The sequence below is a fragment of the Vulpes vulpes genome, chromosome 13, assembly GCF_048418805.1.
Source record: "Vulpes vulpes isolate BD-2025 chromosome 13, VulVul3, whole genome shotgun sequence".
Taxonomy (NCBI): Eukaryota; Metazoa; Chordata; class Mammalia; order Carnivora; family Canidae; genus Vulpes; species Vulpes vulpes.
In genome coordinates, this window is record NC_132792.1 from 134473920 (window position 1) to 134500573 (window position 26654).

At 38.4% G+C, this 26654-nt stretch overlaps 1 protein-coding gene across 1 annotated transcript; it reads right to left on the reverse strand.

The window, feature by feature from the left end:
* Positions 1 to 26556, reverse strand: TNFSF4 (TNF superfamily member 4). The gene is made up of 3 exons (XM_026001063.2): positions 26216 to 26556; positions 4631 to 4679; positions 1 to 3098 (listed from the first exon to the last, which is right to left on the reverse strand). Exons 1-3 carry the CDS (start codon positions 26366 to 26368, stop codon positions 2749 to 2751), a joined length of 552 nt encoding a protein of 183 aa, XP_025856848.1. The 5' UTR covers positions 26369 to 26556; the 3' UTR covers positions 1 to 2748.
* Between the last annotated feature and the right edge of the window lie 98 nt (positions 26557 to 26654).

Here is a 26654-nt window from a genome sequence, read left to right on the forward strand (position 1 = left end):
AATTTTGAAACCTTTTATTTTTCCATGTAAATATCAATATTATTATTAGCTATATTATTAATATCAATATTAATACTTCCTGAGAGCCAGAATAAGCACTAACTACAAAATCATGGCTTAAGATAGGGGACCTGCCCAGTAAGCTTAAGAACAAATTATGATTTGGATAAAGATCAGACTCCCTTATGTCATCCTCTAAATAGAAAGTTACTAAGTAACAATTGGAACTGCTTTTGAAGGAACCATCCAGAAGGCTGAGGCAAGATGTTTGTCTAAGAAAAAAATTCCATGCAGTATGAGAGAAGGCTATACATCTTGACTCAGAGCAACTGGCAACCAGCAACACAGACATTTAGTATGTACATTCACAGCACTATGAGCATAAGATGCTAAAATCTCTTGACAAGAGAGGAAAGCAGGATTCAAAAATGGGAAATTACTTGCCTAAGGTCACTTAGCTAGTTAGTGACTGAATCAAATTAGATTTTCAATTTTCTGACTTCTCATTCAGTTCTTTTTCCACAAAACTTTGTTGTGTCTGGAGAATGTTTAATTATCTTTCTGGAGGAATGACTTAAAAGGGACATATATATTTTGATGGATGGAAGTGGGGGGTGGGAAGTGAAGCTGGTGCATAAGAACAACAACAACAAAATCCCTGCATGGCCAAAAGAGGCAAGCATGGGAAAAGCAAACCATGTGTACCCAAAAGGAGTGGGCATCTGTGAAGAAGGATCATAACAACAAAAACAGACAACCCATAGAACAACTATGCATAGGCCTGGAATGTACATGTTTGGGAGAAGTATAATTAGAAATTCCAAAGTTTAAAAAGTAAATACATATTTTCTTAAATATTATCTATAGTCATAAACATTTACTTATTAGATATCACCATTGAATAGCTTCAACTTTGCAGACCATAGTCAATAACAAAGAAATACACACACACACACACACACACACACACACACACACACACAATTTAAATCCTCTGAATGGTCAAGACAAATATCACAAAATATCTTGCTCAGAACAATTCATGTAAAGCATTTAGCCCAAAGCCTGGCCCAAAGCAGACCCTCCATTAATGTTTATCTATGATTATGATCATGATCATGATTATTATTATGTGAGTGCCTTGCCAGCCACTCAGAGCTTGTCACTCTTTTGCACAATTTCTCTTATTTAGCTTCTTTTCATCATGCATCTTTGTTTAGCTTCTTTCCATAAGAAATGAAAATAAAGGGGCAGGAATATAGTTGGAGATAAATAAACACTTAAGAGGAAGTGGAAACTGTATTAAATACATAGAAAAAAAATCCAAACGTAATTGAGACCATTTAGTTCAGGGGCAAACTATTTACCCCCTTTCTGGAGATCCTGAAGTATCACTATACTGCAGCACAATACATCACTGTGATAACACAGAATTATCCATAAATAGTCTATGTTATGTTATGCACTCTATTTAGAATGGGAGGAAACCATTTGCCATTAAAAAATTTATCAAAAATTTGAGAATTTACAAATCATCTGGAAATTTGTCTACAGTGCCATAAGCCTGATGCATCAAGAGAGATATTTAAACTAAAAATAAAGGGATATTTTTTTCTCATTGGTATTGCTGATTATTGGTCATTCTAGTCTTTATCAGTATTAAATCATATGCAATATTACAGTGTTTCTAGACAGATGTCATTTTTCATATAATATAATAACTTCTCAGTGTCTCAACATAAAGTTGCATTCAAGAATAGAATTGCTTCATTTTTTAAACTAGCAATGTGGTATACATGTACAAGAAATAGGGCTGTGTGTGTATCTCAGCATTAAGTGAGAAAATGCACACATGTGCATGTGTTGCTTTGCCTAACAGTGGCAAAAATGTGTTTTCCTTCCCAGACTATTTAAATTCTTACTGACTTTTACCCTGAGATGTCTAGTTTTACTGCTCTCCTATGCGATAAAGATAACCCTCATGATAAATTATCTCACTTTCCCAGCTTGGAAAAATCTCTCTCAGTTTTTCTAAAATGACTGATTAGATTTTTCACAGCCTCACATCCCCAGAATGATTCTTTGAAGGGAAATTTCTGTTAAGAACATTAGAGGCTGGGAAAGCAAGCAAAGTAGTAAAGAAAAAAAGCCCAGAGCACAGAGTACTCCTTAGCTTGCTGTCTTCAAGTCCTGACAGCTATTCTCAAGATTTTCCTCCACCAAATGAGAGACGTATTTAGGCACTATGCAAACAGCAACTAATTTCATATTGGAGAGACAGCTTTGGCTGCCAAGGGTTAGTCCACACCACCTTTGGCAGATTCATAGCCCCTTCCTTGGTCCTCTTCATTTTGACAAAGCCAGATGTCAAATTTCCAGCAAATGGTAGTCAAGTGTCTTTTTCAAAAGAAAGGTTATTCTGACAATTTCCTGACTAATAGAAATAATGTGCTTTAAGGAAGAAGCACCTATTTTCTCATTTTTGTAGAGGTGTCTAGTAGGCTTGAGGCAACCATGAGGGATGAGGGATAGGTGACTTAGAAGACATGAGGATAAATAAAATTAATTGGTGTAAAATAAGTTTTAAATATCCCTGAGTTGGGGGATCTGCTTCTGGTCACATCCCGTGTGGCCATATGTAGGGGCTAGTTAGGACAACTTCTCCACTCCCAAGGAAGAATCAGAGTCCTGTCCAAGCCCAGTTCAGTGTTCATGCTGGTGCTTGGCTTAGGTGCAGCCCTCAGGTCCTCAGTAGGCACAGAATCCACCAGGATTTTGATGAATGAGAATCAATTCCCCACCATTCACCTGGATGTCTTTGTAGGAGGTACTGTGAGTGGTCACATTAAAGTAGACTTTGTCCTTGAAAGCCAGATAGGCCACTCCAATGGAGTCAACAGATGTGACCTTGCTCAGAGAGAAGAGGGGTCCCCGACCCTTTCGGTAATAAAGGCTGAGGCTGAGCTCCTCAGAGAAGTAACCCTTCAGGGAGATGAGATAAAACCCATCACAGTTGATGATGATTGAGTTGTCTTGCACCTTCATAGTTTCATCCTTGCTTGGGGATGTGATGATGCAACCTTTCTCATTCTCACACCCTAAAGGAGAGGAGGGCAAGAAGAAAAAAAAGTGATTCCTTAGGACGGCATTCGGCAACCTTCCAATATATCTAAAAATATGTGAAGAGAAAGGGATAGGGAGAGATTTAGAAAAGAATGAAGGAGAAAGTTGCATTTCTACATGAGGGTTGGAGTCTGCTTTACCTGTGGAATGGAAGAAGAGGCAAAGCCAATACTAGTGGCCAAGAGAGTTTCAGATGGGGTTGGGATTCAAAAACTGAGAAGTTTTAGCAATTTGCAGTTGTCACAACAGACCAGGGGCAGGAAATGGAACTTTGAGCTTTCCCTGATTTTTCAAAATCAGGAGGGATTGGTAACTTCAGTGCTTCCTTTCTTTTTTAATGGATAGATTAGGGCAAAGGATAGCAGGAGTGCCCCTTGCCAGGGTCACACCATACCACCTTCACACAAAGCAATTGCTTATTAATGTTTCCCTAGCCTCTCACCACCTCACTGTGAAATGCAAATTTTTCATATGCCCTGGACACTGGACTTCTCAACAGCATTTACTACTAGCCTTTGCCTTTAGCAAAGTCACATAAATTTAATAATGCTGTTATACACAGAATGTCTATGTGCTTGGTTCTGCTCAGTAAGATGCAGGTGGGAGAGCTCAAGAACACAGACCTGCTTCTCCATTTTACCTTCTTACTGCTAGTTTTTCTTGAAAAAATGCCTTGGGAAGAGTTGCTACTACAGGAGGAAAAAATTGAGGAATGGAGGAGGACACAGATTGATGTCTTTGGTAGCTTTGTGTAGGGCAATTGCAGGTGTAAGGCAAAAAGACTAAATTTCTTTTGTTTCTGCCTCAGCCACAGTATCAGTCTGAATGGCCAAGGAACCACATCTCAGATTCCCCACTCTGGCCCATATCCCTTAGTGATAGGAAAGAACAGGTCCTCACTACTGGGTATAATTAAGTTAATTCTTACTTTGCACTAGACCCAGGGGAATTGAAAATGAGGGCCATTTATGGATAAACTTCCTTTCAGGCTCAGAAGAATTTGATAAACAAATGAATATCCATATAGAAACTATTGGTGATCATCCTAATATTAATAATGTATCTGAATAACACTATCCTGGTAGTTAGAGGATCACCTTGCCTTCATATTTGGGACCCTCTCAACTCTCGTTAAGACAAAATCTTGTTCTATAACTGATTTAGTGGGAAATGATGTGCCATACAGTCAGACAGCCTTGTAAAAAAAAGTAAAGCCTTAGTTTTCTTACCAAAAAAAAAAAAAAAAAAAAGTGAGAATAATTCCTACTCAGGGTTCCTGGGAGGGTTAAGAAAGGCATATAAAGTGATTAATACAGTGACAAGCACATATTTGGTAACTAACTACTCCCTTTTCTTCTTTATACACCTTCTTTGTACTTAATGAAAACAGCATGGAATTGCAGGATTCGCCTCCCAAATGGTAGGGAGTGATTCTGTTTTCTGGAAGAAATTAAGACACAAGAACAAAGATTCTTTTAAAAACATGAATCAATTGAGCAATACTTACTGGTAAATTGTACTCTGATACTTTGAATTGGAGGATACTGAGGCGGCACCTGAAGGAGGAAAAAGGATATATTTTTAGGAAAAAAAAACTGAGCAAATGAAATTGACAAGTCATATTTTATGAAGCAGAAATGCAGGAGTATAGGAGGAATAGCTTGACAAAAGACTTCATGTTTTCTATGAACATTAGATCCAAACTTCCTAACCGCCTCCTTGATTTTCTGGAACATCTCCTAAGATAAGCTAAGAGTATTCCACTCTGTCATGCCAGCATCTAAGATCTGTCCTCACTTCTGCCAAACTCTTCCCAGCATTTTGCTTTGGTTCTCTGAGCCCCACTTTCCATTTTGGATGATGGAGCATTTAATAGTGATCTTAAGAAATCCATTCAGTCACAGAGTTCCCCTCATGAAGAATGCTATAACCAATCAATCCATCATGGTCACAAGCTCTCAGAATGCACTAGGAGTGAATCCTGGAAGCTTCCTGGCTGCTTGTTCTTTCACTGCAATGCAGGAGTAAGATTGTGCCATTATCAGGTCATATGCTCAAGAGAAACTGGTCTAATCCTTCAGAGTTCTGTAGATTTGAGTGTATATATTTCTAACACTGTTTCTTTCTCTTTTGTTTAATGACTTCAAAAACCTAACTTGGATCAAGTAAGTACTCAACAGCAAGAGAGAAGTAAAACAACGAAGAAAGGAAGCCTGATAAAATATTGGTAGAAATTTGATGGGTAAAAGAACAAAGCAGTTCAATATGGAGCAAACTCCAAAATATATAAAGTGGGAAAAAAACAACAAAGAGAAAAATCATGTATAAAGTATATTACCATTTAAAAAACATGTTAATAATGCCTGCATAGGCATTGAATATACCTGAAGGAATACTCAGAAAACAGGTCAAAACGTTGCCTCTGGAAAATGGAATCGGAAGCCTGAGCCCAGAATTGGGGATACTTTCTTTTCATGGTTTACTTTTTCATATTTTATTTTATTTTTTTTTTAAGATTTTATTTATTTATTCATGAGAGACACACACACACACACAGAGAGAGAGAGAGAGAGAGAGGGAGAGAGGCAGAGACACAGGCAGAGGGAGAAGCAGGCTCTATGCAGGGAGCCCCACGTGGGACTCGATCCCAGGTCTCCAGGATCACACCCCGGGCTGCAGGCAACGCTAAACCACTGCGCCACTGGGGCTGCCCTACTTTTTCATATTTTAAAAATTTCTTACCATATGCTCATGTTACCCATTAAAAAAGGAATTTAGAATCAAAAACCAAAACAAAAAGCACCACCGTTTGCTCCTGCCAAGAACAAAATTTTTCTCACAGGTTATTTTTGGTGAGACATCCTGATCAAAGATTTGGAGAAGGATTTATTTTCATACCCTGGGGTGTGGAATCCCTGCTTCCTACTCTCCTGGCACACTCAGCTGCAGTCAAGTGGATTCCACTGGGGGACTGCCCACACAGATGAGGAATCCCCTACTTCCCTTCTAAGTCAAATCACAAGCCTTACCAATCCGAAAAGAACAGGCAGCAGAGTAAGGAAGAGTCTTTTGGCCTGACAGTGGGTAGACCTCAGAGGCAATATTACCTCAGTGGTGAGTACATGGATAGAGGTGTTGACTTGGATGACTTGAGAGTCTTTGGTTCTCTCCCCTCCATGAACTGTTTGTGACGGCTGAATTAGTGTCCTTTGTGCTTAAGGAAGAGGGCCTCAGAGGGCATGTTACACTATCACTATAATCCCCTAGGTAAATAAATGCCCCCACTGCTCTCCATTTGGTTGGTGCCAGCATGAGTGGCCATGTTATTAAAATCACAAAAAGCCTGTGCAGTAGCATAAACAGCATAGGGCTCAGCACATGGCCACCTTCGTTTTAATCATGTTCAACATCAGGCAGGTTCAACATCATCCTGGGCAAGTTTCATAACTTCCCTAGAAATCAGTTTAATCATCTTTAAAAATTACCAGAAGATCAAGATGCCTGGGTGCCTCAGTGGTTGAGCATCTGCCTTTGGCTCAGGTTGTGATCTCAGGGTCCTGGGATTGAGTCCTGCATTAGGTTCCCTGTGGGGGAGACTGCTTCTCCCTCTGCCTATGTTTCTGCCTCTCTCTGTGTATCTCTCATGAATAAATAAATAAAATCTAAAAAATAATTACTGGAAGATCACAGGCATCCCTTCCAGCATTAACTGTCCAAGATTTGGATTTTAAAAGTTGCAATTTTAAGTCCATTTCAATAAAAAGAGAAAAACACAAAGCCTCTTTATCCAAAGTTCCATCTCACTCTCAAATCTAAAAGCTCTCATGATTTAATTTGACTGACTGCAGAATCTCTAAAAGTTCCCTACAAATCAAAGAAATTTCTGAATGTTTTCAGGTACTCTGGTGAAGTAGGGGTGGTAGTAACCAAGAGGACATTCTCTGAGACTGCAGTGCTGAGAGGCAGCAAAGAAAGCAACATATGACTTTCTCTCTAGGGCCGATCTAACAGAACTCCAGACCTAGGCTTCCTGTTCCTACTCCTAAAGAGTGCCCAGTATTAGACATTTACATATTCTCAGAAGTCTCTTACTAGCATCAATACCATCAAATACACACAATGTTGTGAAATAAAATAAGATATTCCTTCCTTTCTCTTGCTTCCTGCCCTTGCATAACTTTTCCCTTCATCCTCCATATTTGATTACTTCATGCTCACTACCCCACCCCACACACACACTACCACAGTGTCCAATTCAAGACCTTCCATAGCTTGGCTCCAACCTCCCAGTCAAGTTTTATTGCCACATATATCCTGTCTGTGTCTTATGCTAGCTAACTGTTTTCTCTAATCTTTTTGCCCTTGACTAAAGCTTGGAAGACAAGACAGAGATCATAGACTTGGGAGTCAGATTCAGTTCAAACTATGACTTGTGCAGCTTGAAAACATTGTATATTATTTCTTTTTTTAATATACAAAACAGTACTATGTATGATCTTTTTTTAAATTAAAATTAGTTAACATATAGTGTAGTATTGATTTCAGTAGAATTTAGTGATTCATCACTTACATATAATACCCAGTTGCTTATCCCAGTAAGCACCCTCCTTAATGCCCATCACCCACTTAATCCATCCTCCTACCTAGCTTCCCTCCAGTAACCCTCAGTTTGTTCCCTATAATTAAGAGTCTCTTATGGTTTGCCTCCCTCTCTGTCTTTATCTTATTTTATTTTTCCTTCCCTTCCCCCATGTCCATCTGTTTGGTTTCTTAAATTCCACATATGACTAAAATCAGATGATATTTGTCTTTCTCTCACTGACTTATTTCACTTAGTATAATACCTTCTGGTTCCATCCACATTGTTGCAAATGGCAAGATTCATTCATTTTGATGGCTGAGTAATATTCCATATATATATATATATATATATATATATATATATATATATATCACATCTTTATTCACTGGTTGATGGACATTTGGACTCTTCCCATAATTTGGCTATACTGTTGATAGTGCTGCTATAAACATTGGGATGCATGTGCCCCTTTGAATCAGCATTTTTTTATCCTTTAGGTAAATGCCTAGTAGTGCAATTGCTGGGTCATAGAGAAGTTCTATTTTTAACTTTTTGAGGAACCTCCATATTGTTTTCCAGAGTGGCCGTACCAGTTTGCATTCCCACCATCTGTGGAAAAGAATTCCTCTTTCTCTGCATCCTCCCCAACATCTGTTGTTTTCTGAGTTGTTCATTTTTAGCCATTCTGACAGGTGTGGGGTGATAAATCATCATGGTTTTGATTTTTTTTGCGTGATGATAAGTAATGTTGAGCATTTTTCCATGTATCTGCTGTTGGCCATTTTATGTCTTTGGAGAAATGTCTGTTCATGTCTTCTGCCCATTTCTTGACTGGATTATTTATTTTTGGAGTGTTGATTTTGATGAGTTCTTTATAGATTCTGGATACTAGCTTTTTATCCAATATGCCATTTGTAAATAACTTCTCCCATTCCATAGGTTGCCTTTTAGTTTTGTTGATTGTTTCCTTCACTGTACAGAAGATTTTATCCTAATGAAGTACCAATAGTTCATTTTTGCCTTTGTTTCCCTTGCCTTTGGAGACATGTCTAGTAAGAAGTTGCTGTGGTTGAGGTCAAAGAGGTTGCTGCCTGTTTTCTCCTCTAGCTTTTGATGCTTTCCTGTCTTACATTTAGGTCTTCCATCCATTTTGAATTTATTTTTATGTATGGTGTAACAGAGTGGTCCAGTTTCACTCTTGTTTATGTCACTGTCCAATTTACCCAACACCATTTGTTGAAGATCCTTTTTTCCATTGGATATTTTTCACACTTTGTCAAAGATTAGTTGACCTTTTAGTTGTGGGTCCATTTCTGGGTTCTATATTCTGTTCCACTGATCTATGTATCTGTTTTTGTGTCAGTGCCATACTGTCTTGATGATTACAGTTTTCTAATACAACTTGAAGTCTAAAATTGTGATACCTTCTGCTTTGGTTTTCCTTTTCAACATTACTTTGGATATTTGGGATCTTTTCTTGTTCCATACAAATTTTAGAATTGTTTATTATTGCTCTGTGAAAAATGCTGGTGTTATTTTGATAAAGATTGCATTGAATATGTAGATTGTTTTGGGCAATATAGACATTTTAACAATATTTGTTCTTCCAACCCAAGAGCATGGAATGTTTTTCCATTTCTTTGTGTTTTCCTCAATTTATTTCATAAGTGTCCTATTGTTTTCAGTGTACAGATCTTTTATCTCCTTGGTTAGGTTCATTCCTATCATCCCTAGGTATCTTACAATTTTTGATGCAATTGAAAATGGGATTGGTTCCTTGATTTCTCTTTCTATTGCTTCATTATTGGTGTATAGAAATGCACAGATTTCTGTGCATTGATTTTATATTCTGCAATTTTTCTGAATTCCTGTATCAGTTGTAGCAATTTTTTTGATGGAGTCTTTTAGGTTTTCTACATAGAGTATCATGTCATCTTTGAAGAGTGAAAGTTTGACTTTCTTCTCGCTGATTTGGATATCTTTTAGTTCTTTTTGTTGTCTGACTGCTGAAGCTAGGACTTCTAGTACTACATTGAACAACAGTGGTGAGAGCAAACATCCTTATCATCTTCCTGACCTTAGGATAAAAGCTCTTGGTTTTTCCTCATTGAGGGTGATATTAACTGTGGGTCTTTTGTATATATTTATGATGCTGAGGTATGTTCCTTCTATTCCTTCTTTCTTGAGGGTTTTTATCAAGAAAGGATGCTGTATTCTGTCTAATGCCTTTTCTGCATTTATTGAGAGGATTATATGGTTTGTATCTTTTCTTTTATTAATGTGGTGTATCATGTTGATTGATTTGTGGATATTGAACCATCTCTACAGTCCAGGAATAAATCCCACTTGATAACAGTAAATAATCCTTTTAACGTACTGTTGGATTTGACTAGCTAGTATCTTGAGAACTTTTGCCTCCATGTTCATCAGAGATATTGATCTGTAATTCTCCATTTTTAGTAGGGTCTTTATCTGATTCTGGAATCAAGGTAATACTGTCCTCATAAATGAGTTTGGAAGATTTCCTTCCACTTTTGTTTTTGGAACAGCTTTAGAAGAATAGGTAAGAATTCTTCTTTAAATAGGTAGAAGTCCCCTGGGAAGCCATCTAGCTCTGGACTCTTGTTTGTCTAGGAAGATTTTCAATTACTTATTCAATTTCTTTATTGGTTTTAGGTCTGTTCACATATTCTATCTTCCTGTCTCAGTTTTGTTAGTTATATGTTTCTAGGAATTTTTATATTTCTTCCAGATTGCCCAATTTTTTGGCATATAATTGCTCATAATATTCTCTTATAATTGTCTTTTCTTCTTTGGTGTTGTTATGATCTCTCCTCTTTCATTAATGATTTTATTTACTTGGGTCCTTTCTCTTTTCTTTTTGATAAGTCTGGCTGGGGGTTATCAATTTTGTTAATTCTTTCAAAGAACAAACTCCTACTTTTGTTGATCTGTTCTACAGTTTTTAAGTTTTCCATATCTTTTATTTCTACTCTAATCTTAATTACTTCCCTTCTTCTGATGGTTTTAGGCTTTTTTTTTTTAAGATTTTTATTTATTTATTCATAGAGACACACAGAGAGAGAGAGAGAGGCAGAGACACAGGCAGAGGGAGAAGAAGGCTCCACGCAGGGAGCCCGACGTGGGTCTCGATCCCGGGCCTCCAGGATCACACCCCAGGCTGCAGGCTGCACTAAACCGCTGCGCCACAGGGGCTGCCCTGGTTTTAGGCTTTATTTGCTGTTCTTTTTCCAGCTCCTTTTCATGTAAGGTTAGGTTGTATATTTGAGACTTTTCTTCCTTCTTGTGGAAGGTCTGTATTGGTACATACTTCCCTTTTAGGACTGCCTTTGCTGCATCCCAAAGGTTTGGCCTGTCATATTTTCAATTTCATTTGCTTCCTTTTATTTTTTTATTTCTTCTTTAATTTCCTGGTTAACCCATTCATTCTTTGTAGGATGTTCTTTAACCTCCGTGTATTGGTGGTCTTTCCAATTTTTCCTTGCAGTTGACCTCAAGTTTCACAGTGTTGTGGTCTGAAAATATGCATGGAATGATCTCAATTTTTTTGTAATGGTTGAAGCTTGATTTGTGACCTGGTATGTGATCTATTCTGGACAATGTTCCATATGCACTTGAAAAGAATGTGTTTCTGCTGCTTTAGGATAAAATGCTCTAAATATATCTGTTAAGTCCAGCTGATCCACTGTGTCATTCAAAGCCATTGCTTCTTTGTTGATATTCTGCTTAGGTAATCTGTCTATTACAGCAAATAGGGTGTTAAAGTCCCCTATTATTATATTATCAATGAGTTACTTTAAGCTTGTTATTAATTGATTTACATATTTAGCTGCTCCCAAGTGGGGTCATAAATATTTACAATTGTTAGATCTCCTTTTTAGATATATCCTTCTATTGTAATACAATACCCTTCTTCATCTCTTATTACAGTCTTTGTTTTAAAATCTAGTTTGTCTAAGTATTGCTATTCTAGCTTTCTTTTGACGTGGTAGATGGTTCTCTACCACCACCCCCACTTTCAATCTTGAGGCATCTTTGGGTATAAAATGAGTCTCTTGTAAGCAGAGTATTGATGGGTCATTTTTTATCCTTCTGATACCCTATGTCTTTTGATTAGAGCAGATGGTCCGAACAGACTCAATTTTACATTCAGAGTAATTATTGATATGAATTTAGTGCCACTGTATTACCTGGAAAGTCATTATTCATATAGATTGTCTCTGTTCCTTTCCAGTTTTTGGTCTCTCTTTTCCATGCAAAGGGTCCTCTTTTAATAAAAAGAAAATAAAGGTAAAGAACCTATTCCTATTTCCACGAGAACCGAAGCTGATGCTTTGGAGCACTCTATAACTGGAAGATTTGGTACACGTGGGGGTGGGGGAGGGTCTTCTGAGAGAGAAACTTGCTGTGCTGGCTCACAGTCAGACCTGCTTTAATAAAGATGCCGTTATGAGGCACAGGGGAATGGAGTTTGGTATGACTCCAGCCCCCACCAGTAGAGGTGATATTTCATGTTAAAGTCCAACCATGCTGGAGGGTGGTGGGGGGTGGAAGATGGCATCACTCCACTCTCTCATCCCCAGGGAGGGGAACTAATGGCCACTGTTCAGGAGGCCCTAACAGAAAAGTGAGCAATCTCCTTTTCTCTGTCTGTCCTTGGCTTTCATCAGATCTTTACCTTCAACCATCTGTGCCTGACCATTAGCATGCCCTATTCCTCAGTTCTCCTGTGTTTTATCTCTGGCCAGCACCTGGGATTCAAAAAAAGAAATCTTAAAGTAAGTGGCAGTGTGTGGACTCACTCCCCTCCTCTGGAGGAGAGCCTCCAAGAGCTATACCCAGCACCTTTATGTCCCAGAGAAAACAATCTAGAAATATTACATACTGTTGCTGAGCATTAGTTTTCATCTCTATGAAAATAAGGCATAATATTACTATTGGGATATTCCAGACGACTGTGAAGGTTAAGTAAGATAACATGTAAACACACCCAGCAGTTAGCCTGGCAAGCATTTGAAAAATACTTGCTTCCTTTGTTCTCTTTGCCGAGAGTGTCCCTCTATCTGTGTCTACTCATCATAATATCACCACCTTCAAGGCCTAAATCAAATCTCTGATTTTTGGCTTCTGCACTCCCATAGCAAGTATTTAAAGTCACTTTATTCACATGGATGTTTATAGCAGTTTTGTTCATTATTGCCAAAACTTGGAAGCAGCTAAGATGCTCTTCAGTAAGTGAATGGATAAACAAACTGTGATACATCTAGCCATTAAGCTATCACTCAATGCCAAAAAGAAATGAAGCTATCAAGCTATGAAAAAAGATGGAAGAATCTTAATTGCATATTACTAAGTGATACAATCTGAAGAGGCTACATACTATATGATTCTAAATATATAACTCTGAAAAAGACAAAACCACAGAGACAGCTGAAGATCAGCGATTATCAGGAGTTAGGGAGGAGGGAGAGTTCAATAGGTAGAGTACAAAAGTTTTAGAGTAGTGAGACTATTCTTCATGATACTGTAATGATGGGCACATGCCACTATTCAGTTGTTAAAACTCATAAAATGTACAACACCAAGAATGGATCCTAATGTAAAAAAATAAAAACAAAAATACTCTATTGACTATCCATTCTATCATTGGATATAAGTCTCACCTGCTCTACAAGACTATTTAGGTGTGTGACCCTGGTAAATGGTATACTACTTTGATGATTTTCAGTTTTTTTATCTGTAAAATGGAAATAGTAAAATTTATATCTTAAGAGGGTTGTTGTGAAGATTTAATGAGATAATGTTTTGTGAATTTTCAGCATTTGGCCTGGAACAGTGTAAGAATTTGACAAATGTCAGCTATTATTTTTGGATGCACATGGGAAGACAAGATCCATATCATGTTCTTAATTTATTCTGTGCAACATTACTCAATCTTCATATATGACTACAGAATGAGGGAACTAATAAAATAATGAATAAAGACTACCAAAGTCCCTGAAATATTCATTCTCTGGCTCTCTGTAGCCCAAGGAAGCAGTACAAAAGGATCTGGGCTTCATGAGAAAGATTATCAGAAAACAACCAGGAAATATTTATTTTACCCACATGCAAATAAACATGGTCTTTTTTAATATCAAGAAAACCAAAATCCTCAGGTCCTCTCCAAGTACTCAAAGAAAAGGGAAAATATAAAAGGTCCCAAAGAGTTTCCATATAAGAACAAGCTATAGAATAAAGTTTCTTCAATCTGGGTAGTCTGAAGAACCCACATAATTCTCAAAGATAAAATGCAAAATCCTGTAGGTGAAGCACACCAGAAAAAGTATAGTCCTGATTGAAGGAAGTGGTTTCAAAAGCATGAGTATAAAAGAAATCATTTCCTGGATGCAAACAAGAAATGTTTTTCCCACTGGATTATTCGATAATTGATTGAATAATATGATTGTCATATTATTTGGTGGCTTAAAACAGCATCAACAATTACTGTGTATTGTTGTACGGCAAGCATTAGATTCAACTCTGGGAAGACAAAGAAATAGGACAGACGATTCTATTTTGACAAACTTATATGCCAGTTGAGGAAATAAAACCCTCCCTCTACATAAAAACTTTGTTGTAAATGTCAATAGACAGCGTATGCCATAAGGTTCCAGAGAACAGAAAAAAATGACTGCAGGCTTTGGCAGGTCAAGGAAGAAAGACTTGGACAGAGGCCTTGAAAGAGAGAAAGGAGTCAGATAAGTAAAAGACATTCTGTGGAAGAAAGGTCTAGAAATGAGACCATTCTTGGTATTCACGAAAAAGAATAAAAATTCATTAAGAACTTACAACATGCCATGCACTAAGTTATTCTTTCTCAGATTCATTGCCTCATTTGCTGCTCAAAATAATCCTAGTAAGTATGAATAATGATTACCCATGTTTTGCAGATAGGAAAATGAGAATCAGTGCTGTTAAAAACTTGCTCACGAATAAACAGGTATTAACTTGAGTTTGGCTGAACTCCAAGTTCCTGATAATACCCCTTCTTTTATCCTATATTATCTTAAGAGGGGGGAAAAAGCCCTATGAAAACATTTGTCTGATGGTCCAAGATTAATTTGAATTATTCCCATCAATACTGATCAGGATTAACATATTAGGTTTTAGATAGTTGTCAAAATATTCAGCTATATCTCAAAATATCCAAAAGTTCTCCAGGAAAAAAAAAACCTCTTCAGCCAACTCTACAAGGTTGTCTGTGTAGTACAGTTTGGCAAAACTTTTAGCTGGGCTCTGGTTGGGTACAATTGTCCTGGCAAGGAGCAGCAGGCCCATGAACAAGTACAAAGTAGGCAGCAAGAAGGTGCTACAACGAAGAGCCAGAATTAGGTCCTTTTCTGGCCTCTCTTAGGATCTCGGGCACTAATTTGTCCAAGAACATGGATGGGAAATATCTGATGTCTAGTGTTTACCTAGCAGTCTGTACCATGTCCTCAAAAAGGTGAGGCTTATTTCAAGAGGTCATCTTTGGAGAGTGTGAGTTTCTAATTCTGACTCATTGGGATGTGCCATGAGCCTGCCAACTTTATGCTCATTTGGCATCTGTCCTAGAGAAGGGCATCTGTGGCAGGAGGGAATGACATTCATCAAATATGAAAGCAAAACGTGGGCCCTTCATTCACTGTGTGGGCCTTGCCCTTCCTCACTTGATTTCAGCCCACAGTGTCAAGATCCTACATGGGAGTAAGCTGGGTTGTGAATCAGTGTTGGATGGTGGGGAAACAGATCTGTGTTGGGAACTCCCCAGTTCACCGTGCTACCTTCACTGGGATGTGAACCACTCCTTTCCCCCGCCTTGGGCTTCGTGTCAATAGGGGAGAGATGAGAGATCATGAAAGCACAACCTCACAAGCTGTCAGGATATGTTTCAAGGGGCCTCTGAAAAGAAAGATGGAATTTTTCATCCTTAACTCAGAACAGTAGGTTGGGAAAGTAGACTCTCTTTCTGGGACACTTAATGTGTACTCAGTGGAAACGGCCTCTTTGCAAAGGGCCTACCTGTGATCAGGGAAGTTCACAAGCCCACTCAGAGAAAAAAAAAATGGGAAGAATGGGCAAAACCTGGTTATTTGGCCCCAGGGGGCGGGGGCGGGGCGGGGGGGGGGTGGCGCGGGGAGGGTGTCTCTTCTATTCAGAAAACCTCATCCCGAAAGGTACATTTCTTACAGATGTATATGTGTGGCTTTGAAAACCTCTTTGAATAGTCTTTTGTGATTTAATGAACACAAATAAAGGCCATTTTAATTGTCATCCAAACTTTCTCTTTCTCCATTCCCACCCTTCACCATGGCTGCCAGCACCTTTTTGCTGTAATCTTTCTCGTAATGTTTATTCTCCTATCTACTACACAGCCCATGTGGTATCCTAAATGCAGCCTGCTCTCTCTAACCACTTCCACTCTTCCTACCAAATTTACTTAGTAATGGATATTCCTCAAAAAGGATACTGGCCCTGTCCTCTCTATCTCAGAGAATAAGAACTGTGGTTTCATTGCCCTGAATGCTTAGTAACTAACAGTAACTATAAATGAAGGAGCAAAAGCATCCATGTGACATGAGCACACCCTTCAAAATTATATGATTGACCTAATGCAACCAATTATTTATATCCACCAGGGAAGGGTTTTCTTACATCTGGGTTTCCCTTTCCACATTAACTGTCCTCAAAGTACCCTGACAGAGGAATCTGCCAATTCATTTCCAAGAATTCCTTTTCTCATTTCAGTGATTTAGTTAAGTCTCCATCATAATATCCTTGTAGCAGCTTAGTGTCTAAGCAACTGGAAGGGTCGGTTTACAATATACCCATTGCATTATCACACATTTTACAATGCCTCAAACATAATGGCATAGTAAATAAATGTTTGCTGAGCTAAGGCGGAACTTAACCCCTTAGATTGTGCCCAGATCTTAGCTAGTGGCTCCATAATCACATATCTGACACTGGCTCTAGCCAACACAATACATTACTCAAGGTTTTTTGAAATTGCCTTGTTCATCCTTGAGTACAAAGAGAATAGCAAAATTATTACAATCAATACCTTTCTATTTGAAGTCACTTATTCCCCATCTCACTTGCTATACAAAAAGGAAGGACTGTTGATTTGGGAGGGCAACTCAGTAGAGCAAACAAGGTACTGGTGTAGGAATAGGAACACCTAGGGCTGGTCTTAAGCCAGAACAAGTCCTTTCCCTTCCTCAGTTTCTAATTTCTTCATCTTGATGTCTAACTTCAATTAAGTTGGTAGAATATGCAGTATGGAATAAGAAGTTCTTATTCACACTGTGGTGTAAGCAATGCCTATAAACTCTTCCATGTCAGAGATTAGGCAAATCACAACATTCAAAAGAGAAATCTCAAGAGATTGATATGAAGAACTTTTGAACAGAGACCTTTTCAACACAATAAATCCTCTACTGTAATAAAAGCAACAAGTCTCCTCCCCAAATGGCTCCCTCAAAAATATCTCTAGTGTTGTCTGTGCAGTGAAGCTCTTAGTCTCATTTTCATAAGCCTAAATAATCCTCAACCTGTATTCTGGGCCTAAGTAATCCTTGACCTGTATTCTGATGGGTACTGAGATTGATGATGGGTAAAAAGCATCAGTAAGATGATGACGGTGGTGACAATGACAATGAAATTTTAAAGTAAAGCCTTCCTAAGGTATAAAAGATAGATGAGAGACAGAAAGAGAGAGAGGCATAAGCATGGACATAGGGATAGATGTAGATAGTGAAATATTATGCAGCCTTAAAAAAGGATGAGATCTTGCCATTTGCAACAACATGGATGAACTTAGAAGATATTATGCTAAGTTAAATAAGTCAGAGAAAGACAAATACCACATAATTTTACTCATAAGTAGAATATAAAAAAAGAAAACAAATGAATAAAAAAAGACAGAGACAGATCTACAAATACAGAGAACAAAATGATGGATATGGGAGGATAGAAAAAAATGAGTGAAGGATTGTGGGAAGCACAGGCTTCTAGTTACAGAATGAATAAGTCATGGGAATAAAAAGCATAGCACAGGTAATATGGTCAATGATACTGTAATAGTAATATATGGGGATAGACAGTAAGCATAGCAAATTGAATCACTATGTTGGACACCTGAAACTAATGTAACATTGTATGTCAACTCTAGTCAAATTAAAAAAAAAAAAAAAGCTAACTAAAGCATTTCTGATAATGAATGGAAGAGAAACAAAGCACCTAATGCAAAAGTATGCTTGCTTTAAAATCCCAGTCAAGAAACTAGGTATTGAAGCTTTCTGTGAAACTTCTTACTGAAATTTCTTACTATACCCTACTTGGTTATCCATTACTTCTCACACAGTGTGTTATTGCTTCTTTAACTGTCTTGTTTCCCCACTGGGTTGGAAACTCTGGGAGGGCAAGGGAGAGCATATGCTGCCCACTGCTTCTCAGTGTCTGACAGGTAACCGGTACTCCATAGATATTATTTTATTTTTTATAAGATTTTATTTATTTATTTATTTATTTATTTGAGAGTAAGAAAGAGAAAGAGAGAGAGAGAGCACAAGTGGGGGGTGAGGGCACAGACAGAGAGGTAAAAGCAGGCTTTCCATTAAGCAGGGACTCCAGGATCATGACCTGAGTCAAATGCAGACACTTGACCGACTGAGTCACCCAGGCACCCCTCCGTAGATATTGTTAACAAGTAAGTGAATACCAGTAAGTTTGTAGTGTGTTAAATGAGTGCCACCCTGCCCCATTCATATCCACCTCAAACCTCAGAAAGTGACTTCACTTGGGTCTTTACAGACGTAATTAGTTGAGTTAACATGAGACAAACTAGGTTAGGGTGGGAGCTAAATCTGATATGACTGGTATCCTTAAAGCAAGAAGAGAGGACACAATGATATACATAGGGAGATGATCAGGCAAAGATGGAGGCAGAGCTTGGAGTAATGCAACTATGAGCCAAGGAACTGGCTGGAGGCCACCAAAAGCCAGAAAGAGGAAAGGAATATTTTTTCTCTAGAGCCTTCAGAGGGATCTCCCCTCCAGAACTGTGGGAGAACAAATTTCTGTTTTAAAACACGTAGTTTTAGGTAATTTATTATGGCAGCCCTAAATAGCTAATACATAGTTGAATAGCCATTTCCAAATAGTGGGCAAATCATGGTATCACATTAAAGTAAGTCTTTGAATCAGAGTGTGATGGAATGAGAAAGGCCCAGGGAGATTATGTAGTCTAATCTCCTTATTATTTACAACAATTAAAAATTAAAGAGAGAAAATAGGCTCAGAGAAAACTAATAATGAGATAGTGCTCAATTTGAGGTCCTTTCTTATCTATAAATATACAACACATATAATAATCCATCTTATAAAAATAATCTATAAGGTATTATGCAACTATTAATTCATTGATTAACATTCATTATGTCATCAATATTTGCATAAGTAGATTTAACTCTCTTCTGTAAAAGAATATTCCTCCTCAATACCAGGTCACAAATCTTTCCTTCAATTTTTCTTCATAAACAACTAATGTCAAAAATGGAAATAAATTTTATAACAGCCAGACAAAATTTTTAAAGCTTAGGGCCACAGAGTCAAGGCCAAGGGTAACGGAAAAAGACAGGACTAGAATTTAGACCCAGTCTTAATTTCTAACCCTGACTTTTCTACATAAACCTAGGTAAGTCTCTCATGCCTCAAATTTCAGTTGCGAAACTGAACAAATCTCCATCTAATTTTCTCTAAGGTTGTAGTGAATTACAAAGGACAAAAGTAGGGAAAAGATCTGCAAAAAGGAGGGGCTGTTATTGCAAGTAACAGCAGGAGTAATACCCCTCAATTGTCCCCCCCAAAAGAGTTTAGAGTTCCTAGTCTTCGTCATACCAGATGCAGGGCGAGGTTAAGAACTCTCAGGGTGTTGGAAGCTAAAAACATTAAGCACCCAACACACAAGTAATTCAAAATATATTTTGTATTCCTAAACTGTAAAATGTGTGTTTTACAACTTATTTCATAACCCAACAGGTTTTTTATCTGCCCTTTTAATGGTTTTGCTGCTGACTTGTAATGTTGTCATTTACATCCAGATCTTTGATGGTTTCTGTGGTTCTCTAGGCCCATGCCTTAGCTATAGCTACAAGGAAGCCCAGCCCTGGACCCTCACTTCCCCAACAGTTTGGGAATGAAGGTTTTCCATCCATAAGTGCTTATTACATAGTGTTGGTAGAATTAAAGTTGAATCTACTTGTCCATTTTTCTGTCAGAGTATGTTCTTAAGTAGCATTTACATGTTATCAAAGTTATACAAATTTAAACAAATTAATAACCCACCTAAGGCACATTTAAGAATGAAAGTCCTGATGAAAGGAAAAATAATTTTTCATTATGCTAGTCAGATCCCCAATGTTTCCAGTATTGTGAACAAGACAACATACCTTTTCTAGACATAATTTTCTACCTGATTTGGCAACCAAGTCATTGGAGAATTGGATGAAATATATCAAACTTGAATGGGAGGAAAGGGGATGGGACAGGCTGTGTTCTAAATACATCATTTTAGATCTCTGAACCACTTTCAGACACTAACACATTATACCTTCATAATTCTCCTCTTCACTCCTCCTTTCCTCTCCAATGCAGTCATGAGCTCTTACTTAGAAATTCATGTTCAAAAATGCTAGGATTATTACAAGGGTTTTTTATTTGTTTTTAATCCTAAAAATTTCAGGAGCAATGTCGAGCTTCATGAAGTTAAGGTTAACGTTAACTATGATATGCTTTCTGAGGTTGAGTTACAGTGTGGGTGTCCACATGTATACATGCCACAAAGTAAACATTTTAATTAACAGTTAGTGGTCCTATGCCTATGAAAGCATGTTCATGAATAATAATAATCTCAGCATTTACAAAGCTCTGTGACACAACATTCACTTCTCACAGAAACCAAATTCCAATTTTGGAAATGATTAAATGGATACCCTGGGAATTTCACAGAATTTACCCAAGGTCACAAAGTTAGAAGGCTGGATCAGGAACCAGTCATCTGATTCCTGCACACTGTTGCCTACACCCCAACAGCTCCTCCAGAAGGTTGAGACGTTGTTTTATAATTTCATGTAAGGAAATGTTTTAATTCCTTTGCTTGAAAAGTTAAGGATATCAAAAGTATGGTGGCTAGAAACAAAGCACATAAGCTATAAGATGTCAGGACTACATGTTTCACCTGTGATAGAGGGGTAAGCTTTCCACTGTGTATTTCTGTTGTTGCCTTAAACTCACTAAGTATAACATAAAAATAACATTGTACATGGCTCCTCTAACCTAGCTATCGCCAAAAGATTAACATTCATTTTTCCATGAATAACGAATCCCTGAAAAGGGTGGAAAACTGCAGTTTCTCTGAGAGTAAAGGGCACAAACGTAATTGCTATTAAAGGAAATAGAATTGGAAGGGCAGGGTGGTCAGCCCTGGGCAAGGCTGGTTCTACTCTATGCTAGTAGCTGAGGTCAAGGGAAAGGAACTGGGAGGTTATACTCCTGGGTCTATACCAAGAGCCCTTCTGCTCACTTCCCAAATCTCCTGTGTGTATGCATGTGTTTTGTTTTGTTTTGTTTTGTTCTGTATCTGTATACGTATATGGCATTTTCCTACATGATTTCCATCCAAATTACTGTCATATTTTGAGTATGTGGGTCAGAACATGTATCTAAATTTTTCATTTAGAAGATATTACTACTTGTAAAGAGTGAACAATATTAGGCCCCCCGACAGTGTTCATCCTCTTACAAATGGATCAGCACTTGGCTTCCTGAGAAAAGTTTTCTAATCTTAATTCCTCAGGAAAACAGTAGGCTCTCTTTAAAACAAAAACAAACAAAACAAAACAATAAATCTGAGAATGGTTAGTTTTACTGTGGTGCCCCCTAGTGCTGTAAGAGATTTGATTCACTTTCTGTATTTGCCAATACATAGACCACACATGAGAGAAGCAAAATTTAGAGAGGCAACAATTTTAGTAATTTATCCTGTATTTTCTTTTGCATAGAATGGAGTAAAGTGTCCTCCCTTACCATGAGTCACAAGACCCTTTGTGATCTGCCCCCGCCTAGATTTTCAGCTTCATCTTCTGCCACTTTCCCCTGTGAACAAACTTCAACCACTCTGAACAAATTGCGGTTCTACTAAGGAACCCTTCTGACCCTGTCCAACGTCACCATCTCTCTCATCCACTTAAAGAATTTTCACTCCTCCTTCTAATATCGGCTGAGGCATTCATCACCTACTCCCCCAGTTTCTACCATCTCTGAGTTTCTGGGGGTTTATCTGTAAATAGACTATGTCTAACACCTGCTCAAAAATCCAAAGATTGTATATGGGTTTTTTTGTTTGTTTGTTTGTTTAAGATCTTATTTATTTATTTATTTATGAGAGACACAGAGAGAGGCAGAGACATAGGCAGAGGGAGAAGCAGGCTCTATGCAGGGAGCGCGATGTGGTACTCGATCCCAGGACTCCAGGATCATGCCCTGAGCCAAAGGCAGACGCTCAACCACTGAGCCACACAGGCGTCCCAGATTTTTTTTATTGTTTATTATTTTTATTATTACTTTCCCTGAAAACCTGAAAACACTTAATGACAAGTTCAGTTCAACACTTTAGATGTTTTTCTTTAATTCTCACAGAATTGCTTACTGCAGAAATGCAAACTCGGATGTATTAGAAATCGCTTATTTGCAGGTCTGTCATTAAAAAAAAAGAAATTCTAAGAAGTGTGTTAGATTATATGGGGATGCATTTAAATTGAGCTAATCTGGGACAAGATGCTTTCAGGCAAAAACACCTCTTTTTCCTCCTGATTGATACAAATAAAAGTCCAAGTTATAGCCTGAAACTTCATCAGGAAACTGAATTCTAATTCTGGGCATCATTGGTACAGAACAGATCACTCACTTTCTAAGTACCTCTACTTCTGTTCTTCCCAGCAGTAAAAATGGTAAGAATGTAAATCTTTCACCATGGGATTTGCTGAAGAACTATCACTAAAAGCCCCTCATTCACATATATAAAGTGCTACGGTAAAGGTGGTGCAAATCTTGGGAGAGCCTTGGCCTCCAAAGCCCTGAAACACATGGATGCAATTTACGAAAGCTTCACACATTATAGGTCAGGTCCTTTCTACCATTGTTCCCAGCTGAAACCACAGGTACAACTGGGAGCCTCATTCTTTAAGTGGAAGTCCCAATAAATATCCAAACAATGTGTATTGGTTTTGGTGACAGAAACACTCAATTTTATAACTTGTATCATGGATATTCTTCTAAGGTATCCAGTTCTTTCCCCTTTCTAAATCAGGCATTTAGCTAACACAGAATAGGTTATATAAATATATGACATATAAATAACTACAGGGATGCCTGGGTGGCTCAGGGGTTTAGCACCTGCCTTCAGCCCAGGTCGTGATCCTGGAGTCCCAAGATTGAGTCCCACATTGGGCTCCCTGCATGGAGCCTGCTTCTCCCTCTGCCTGTGTGTGTGTGTCTCTCTCTCTCTGTCTCTCGTGAATAAATAAATAAAATCTTTAAAAATAAATAAATAAATAATAAATAAATAAATACAGATTACAAATATATGTGTAAATTTTATTTCCTCCAGTCCCTTCTTAAGAAGTAGGAAATTCATATGCTTAGACATAAAAATCTGTTAACTTATGTTTTGTATTTCTCAAATCCTCATACCCATTCTACAAATATATATAAACTACATACTCACAGGATATTGAGCTAGACGAGATCTTTCTGATCATGTGATCCAACTGCCTTGTGTTAAAATGAGTAAATCAAGGCCAAAGAGGGAAGTTACAGGAGTGGGTAAGATCTATCTTTTTTTCTAGTATCTCAAAAACTAAAGCTTCTGCTTTTCACATAAGTAAATACAACTTAACAGAGTTGTGAGAAACAGAAGTTTACTAAATAAACTTGATTGAAGGGAAAGCCCACTGTCAAATGAGGTTTAATAGTTATATCTATATTTTTTACAGAGGCATGCATGTAGGCAGTTATTTTATAAAGCTAAAAGTTAAATCTAGGAAATAAGGAAAAGTCATGATTATTCTCCAAATATGTTTTTCCAACAATAAAAGAGATCCAGTTTAACTGGACAAATGATCAGCATTTCAGCTCAATTTCACCCCTCAGACATGTATCACTGGAATATTATTTTTCTAAAAGTAGAAGTTTGATTTACATCACCACTGCCTCCATCCTTCAATCAAAATTCCAAACAATCTTATCAATGAGTTTAGAAGGCTACCAGTCTATGTCCCTTTTTCAACAACTACACTACACCCTTGTCTCTCTCTCTCTCTCTCTCTCTCTCTCTCTCACACACACACACACACACACACACACACACACAGAGCCACCATCACCATTTGATCAAATTCCAGGGAGAACACACATGAGCCACCTATGCTCTCCTTCCCCCTAATAAACTACATGAGATTAAATGTAAGGATCCACTGTGCTGCTCTGGGTCCTACAACAGTACAAGAAATTGTATTAGCTAAGACAGTCTAGCTAAGAAATAAGAAAAACAATAAAGGTGATGTAAAGTGAAGAATTTCAAATATCTGTGCCAAAAAAATTCTGTACTCCAAGTATATGAGAGCACATTTCTTAAGCAAACAGCTCTAACATACCTCCTATGTCTTTGCTTCCATTTCTGTGCCTAGATCAAAGAAACCTATTCTCTCCCAGAGATCAGCTCACTGAATTCTAGAATCCTGGAAACCCGCACTTAGCTTTCCCTCCAGGCTCTGTCACAGAGTCACTGGGTGACTTGCCAGAAAGGATTCCTCTCTTTCTCGATATCTCCTAGGTATTGACAGTCCCTGGGCAGCCCCGCCACCAGTTGACTATATATCTGTTTCACCTTTTCCTCTCTCCTGCTCAGAGCCCTAGTACAATTGTTAAGCCCTGACTGGGGCCATCTGTCCTGTCTTTCTATCCCCCCATAGTGTATGGAAATACGTAACACTGTGGTTGTTTGAAAAAGCACTCTCAGGGCTCCTGGATCTGGTGAATGCACTCAGCTGTTCTATTTTTGGTCATTCTCTTTGTTTTCTTCTCAGAAAAGCCTGATTCCGGTCTGTCTTAGGCATCCTGCCATGGACACGTTACTCCTCCCCCACCCCTCCCCCCTAATCTCCTACTCTAATTTCATCGAAGGGGCTCTGCATAGAGAAGGAAACATGTGACAGGACAAAGAGAGGACTGGCGCATTGTGCTCATCGGCCTGCAGATTTGATATGACACCAGCTATACTTCTGGAATTTAGGAACATGAGCCCTTTCTGCGGTACAATGATCACAACCACACTCCCACCAGCCTCTGTGCACCAAAAACCCCTACTTCCTGTAGACAAAGACAAGCCCAGGCATTGGTTAGGACTCTGCTTATCTTATCCTGGTCTAATTTGAGGTACCCAGTCTCTGACATGGCCATCAGAAATTAAAGTTCCTCTTGTCTCACCTTTATCAGGGAGAGACTTTTCTAACCTAAAGCCACCTGCCAAGGAAACAAGAATTATCAGACCAGCCCCACCGAGGGAACATGGGAAAACTATACGTTTATTTTCTTTTCGGTGGAATCTCCTTCAGTCAAGAACATCCTTAATGACCTAGTAGTGTTTGTAGATATAACAAGTTAAATAAAAAATAATATAGAAGGAACCAGAACAACGAGAAGGAAAAAGGGAAAGAATATCTTCATTAAGTGGGGGAAATATTTAGAAAGATGGTCACCCACTACATAATGCATTGGACAGAGTAGGGAAAGACAAAGTGATGTCTGTAAGTTGTGACTAGTAGAGAAATACTGAAAAACAATCTCTGATTAAGTTGTTGTGGTAAATATTTGGCCACCTGTGAGTACACACGTGAACACAGACCTCTCAGCCTTTAAAATACACAGGTGAGCTAAATAAAGGACTATTGGTACCTTCAGCATTCTTCAAAAAGCAAATCGCCTGTGGGGTTTATGAATACAGTGGCAAAGTGGAATTGGTCCCTTTCTTATTTCCTCTTTATATAAATTCCCTGATCAGATCTCACTAGCAGAATGGGTAAAGCAAGTGTGTATCAGTGACTCCAAGCTTCAAAGCGAGAGTTCATAAAGGAATACCAGGATTCTTGCATTGCAAAGAAAAGAAGAATCCAGAAGCAGTGCCTTTGCCCTACCTACCTCTACTGTGCCTCACCACCACCACTACTGAAAGGAAGGAAGGAAAGGAGAGACAGGAGGGTGTTTGACCACACTTTACAATCACTGAGGGACAGGTGAGGGGCAATGAACAGTTTTGGCATCAGATTATTTCCAAGTGACTGGAGCTGCTGGAGCTGCCATCAGCATGAGCTGGAGGAAACAAAGTGCCTACTGGAGCGTCCGTCTTACCTGAGAAGCATAGAAGTGCAGGCAGATGTAGGTGAAACACAGGAGCAGACCCAGCCCCTGAATTATGGCTGCCACCAGCAATACCTTGTTCTTCTGGAATCTTCGCCCTGGTGTGTTTCCCACATTCTGGTCCAGGGGTTGGACCCCTTCCATCTTCACAGTTTAGATGTAAGGAAGATGAAAACTGTGGCAAAGGGGAGCAAGCCTGAGGGAGACTGACCTCTTCTCCACAAAGGAGGAGATGGAGGGAAAACAATCAATCGTAAATACACAGAGGTCCCAGGAGCTGAGATAAGAGGCAATTGAAAGAGCAGAACACACTCTCTCAGTTTTAACACTGCAGCTTCTGCAGGCAGGCGGGGGAACTTCTTTGTGACTAATCTGAATTTCCCCTTTACTTTCTTTCTTTTTTTTTCTCTGGGCTAACAGGGAGTTGTTT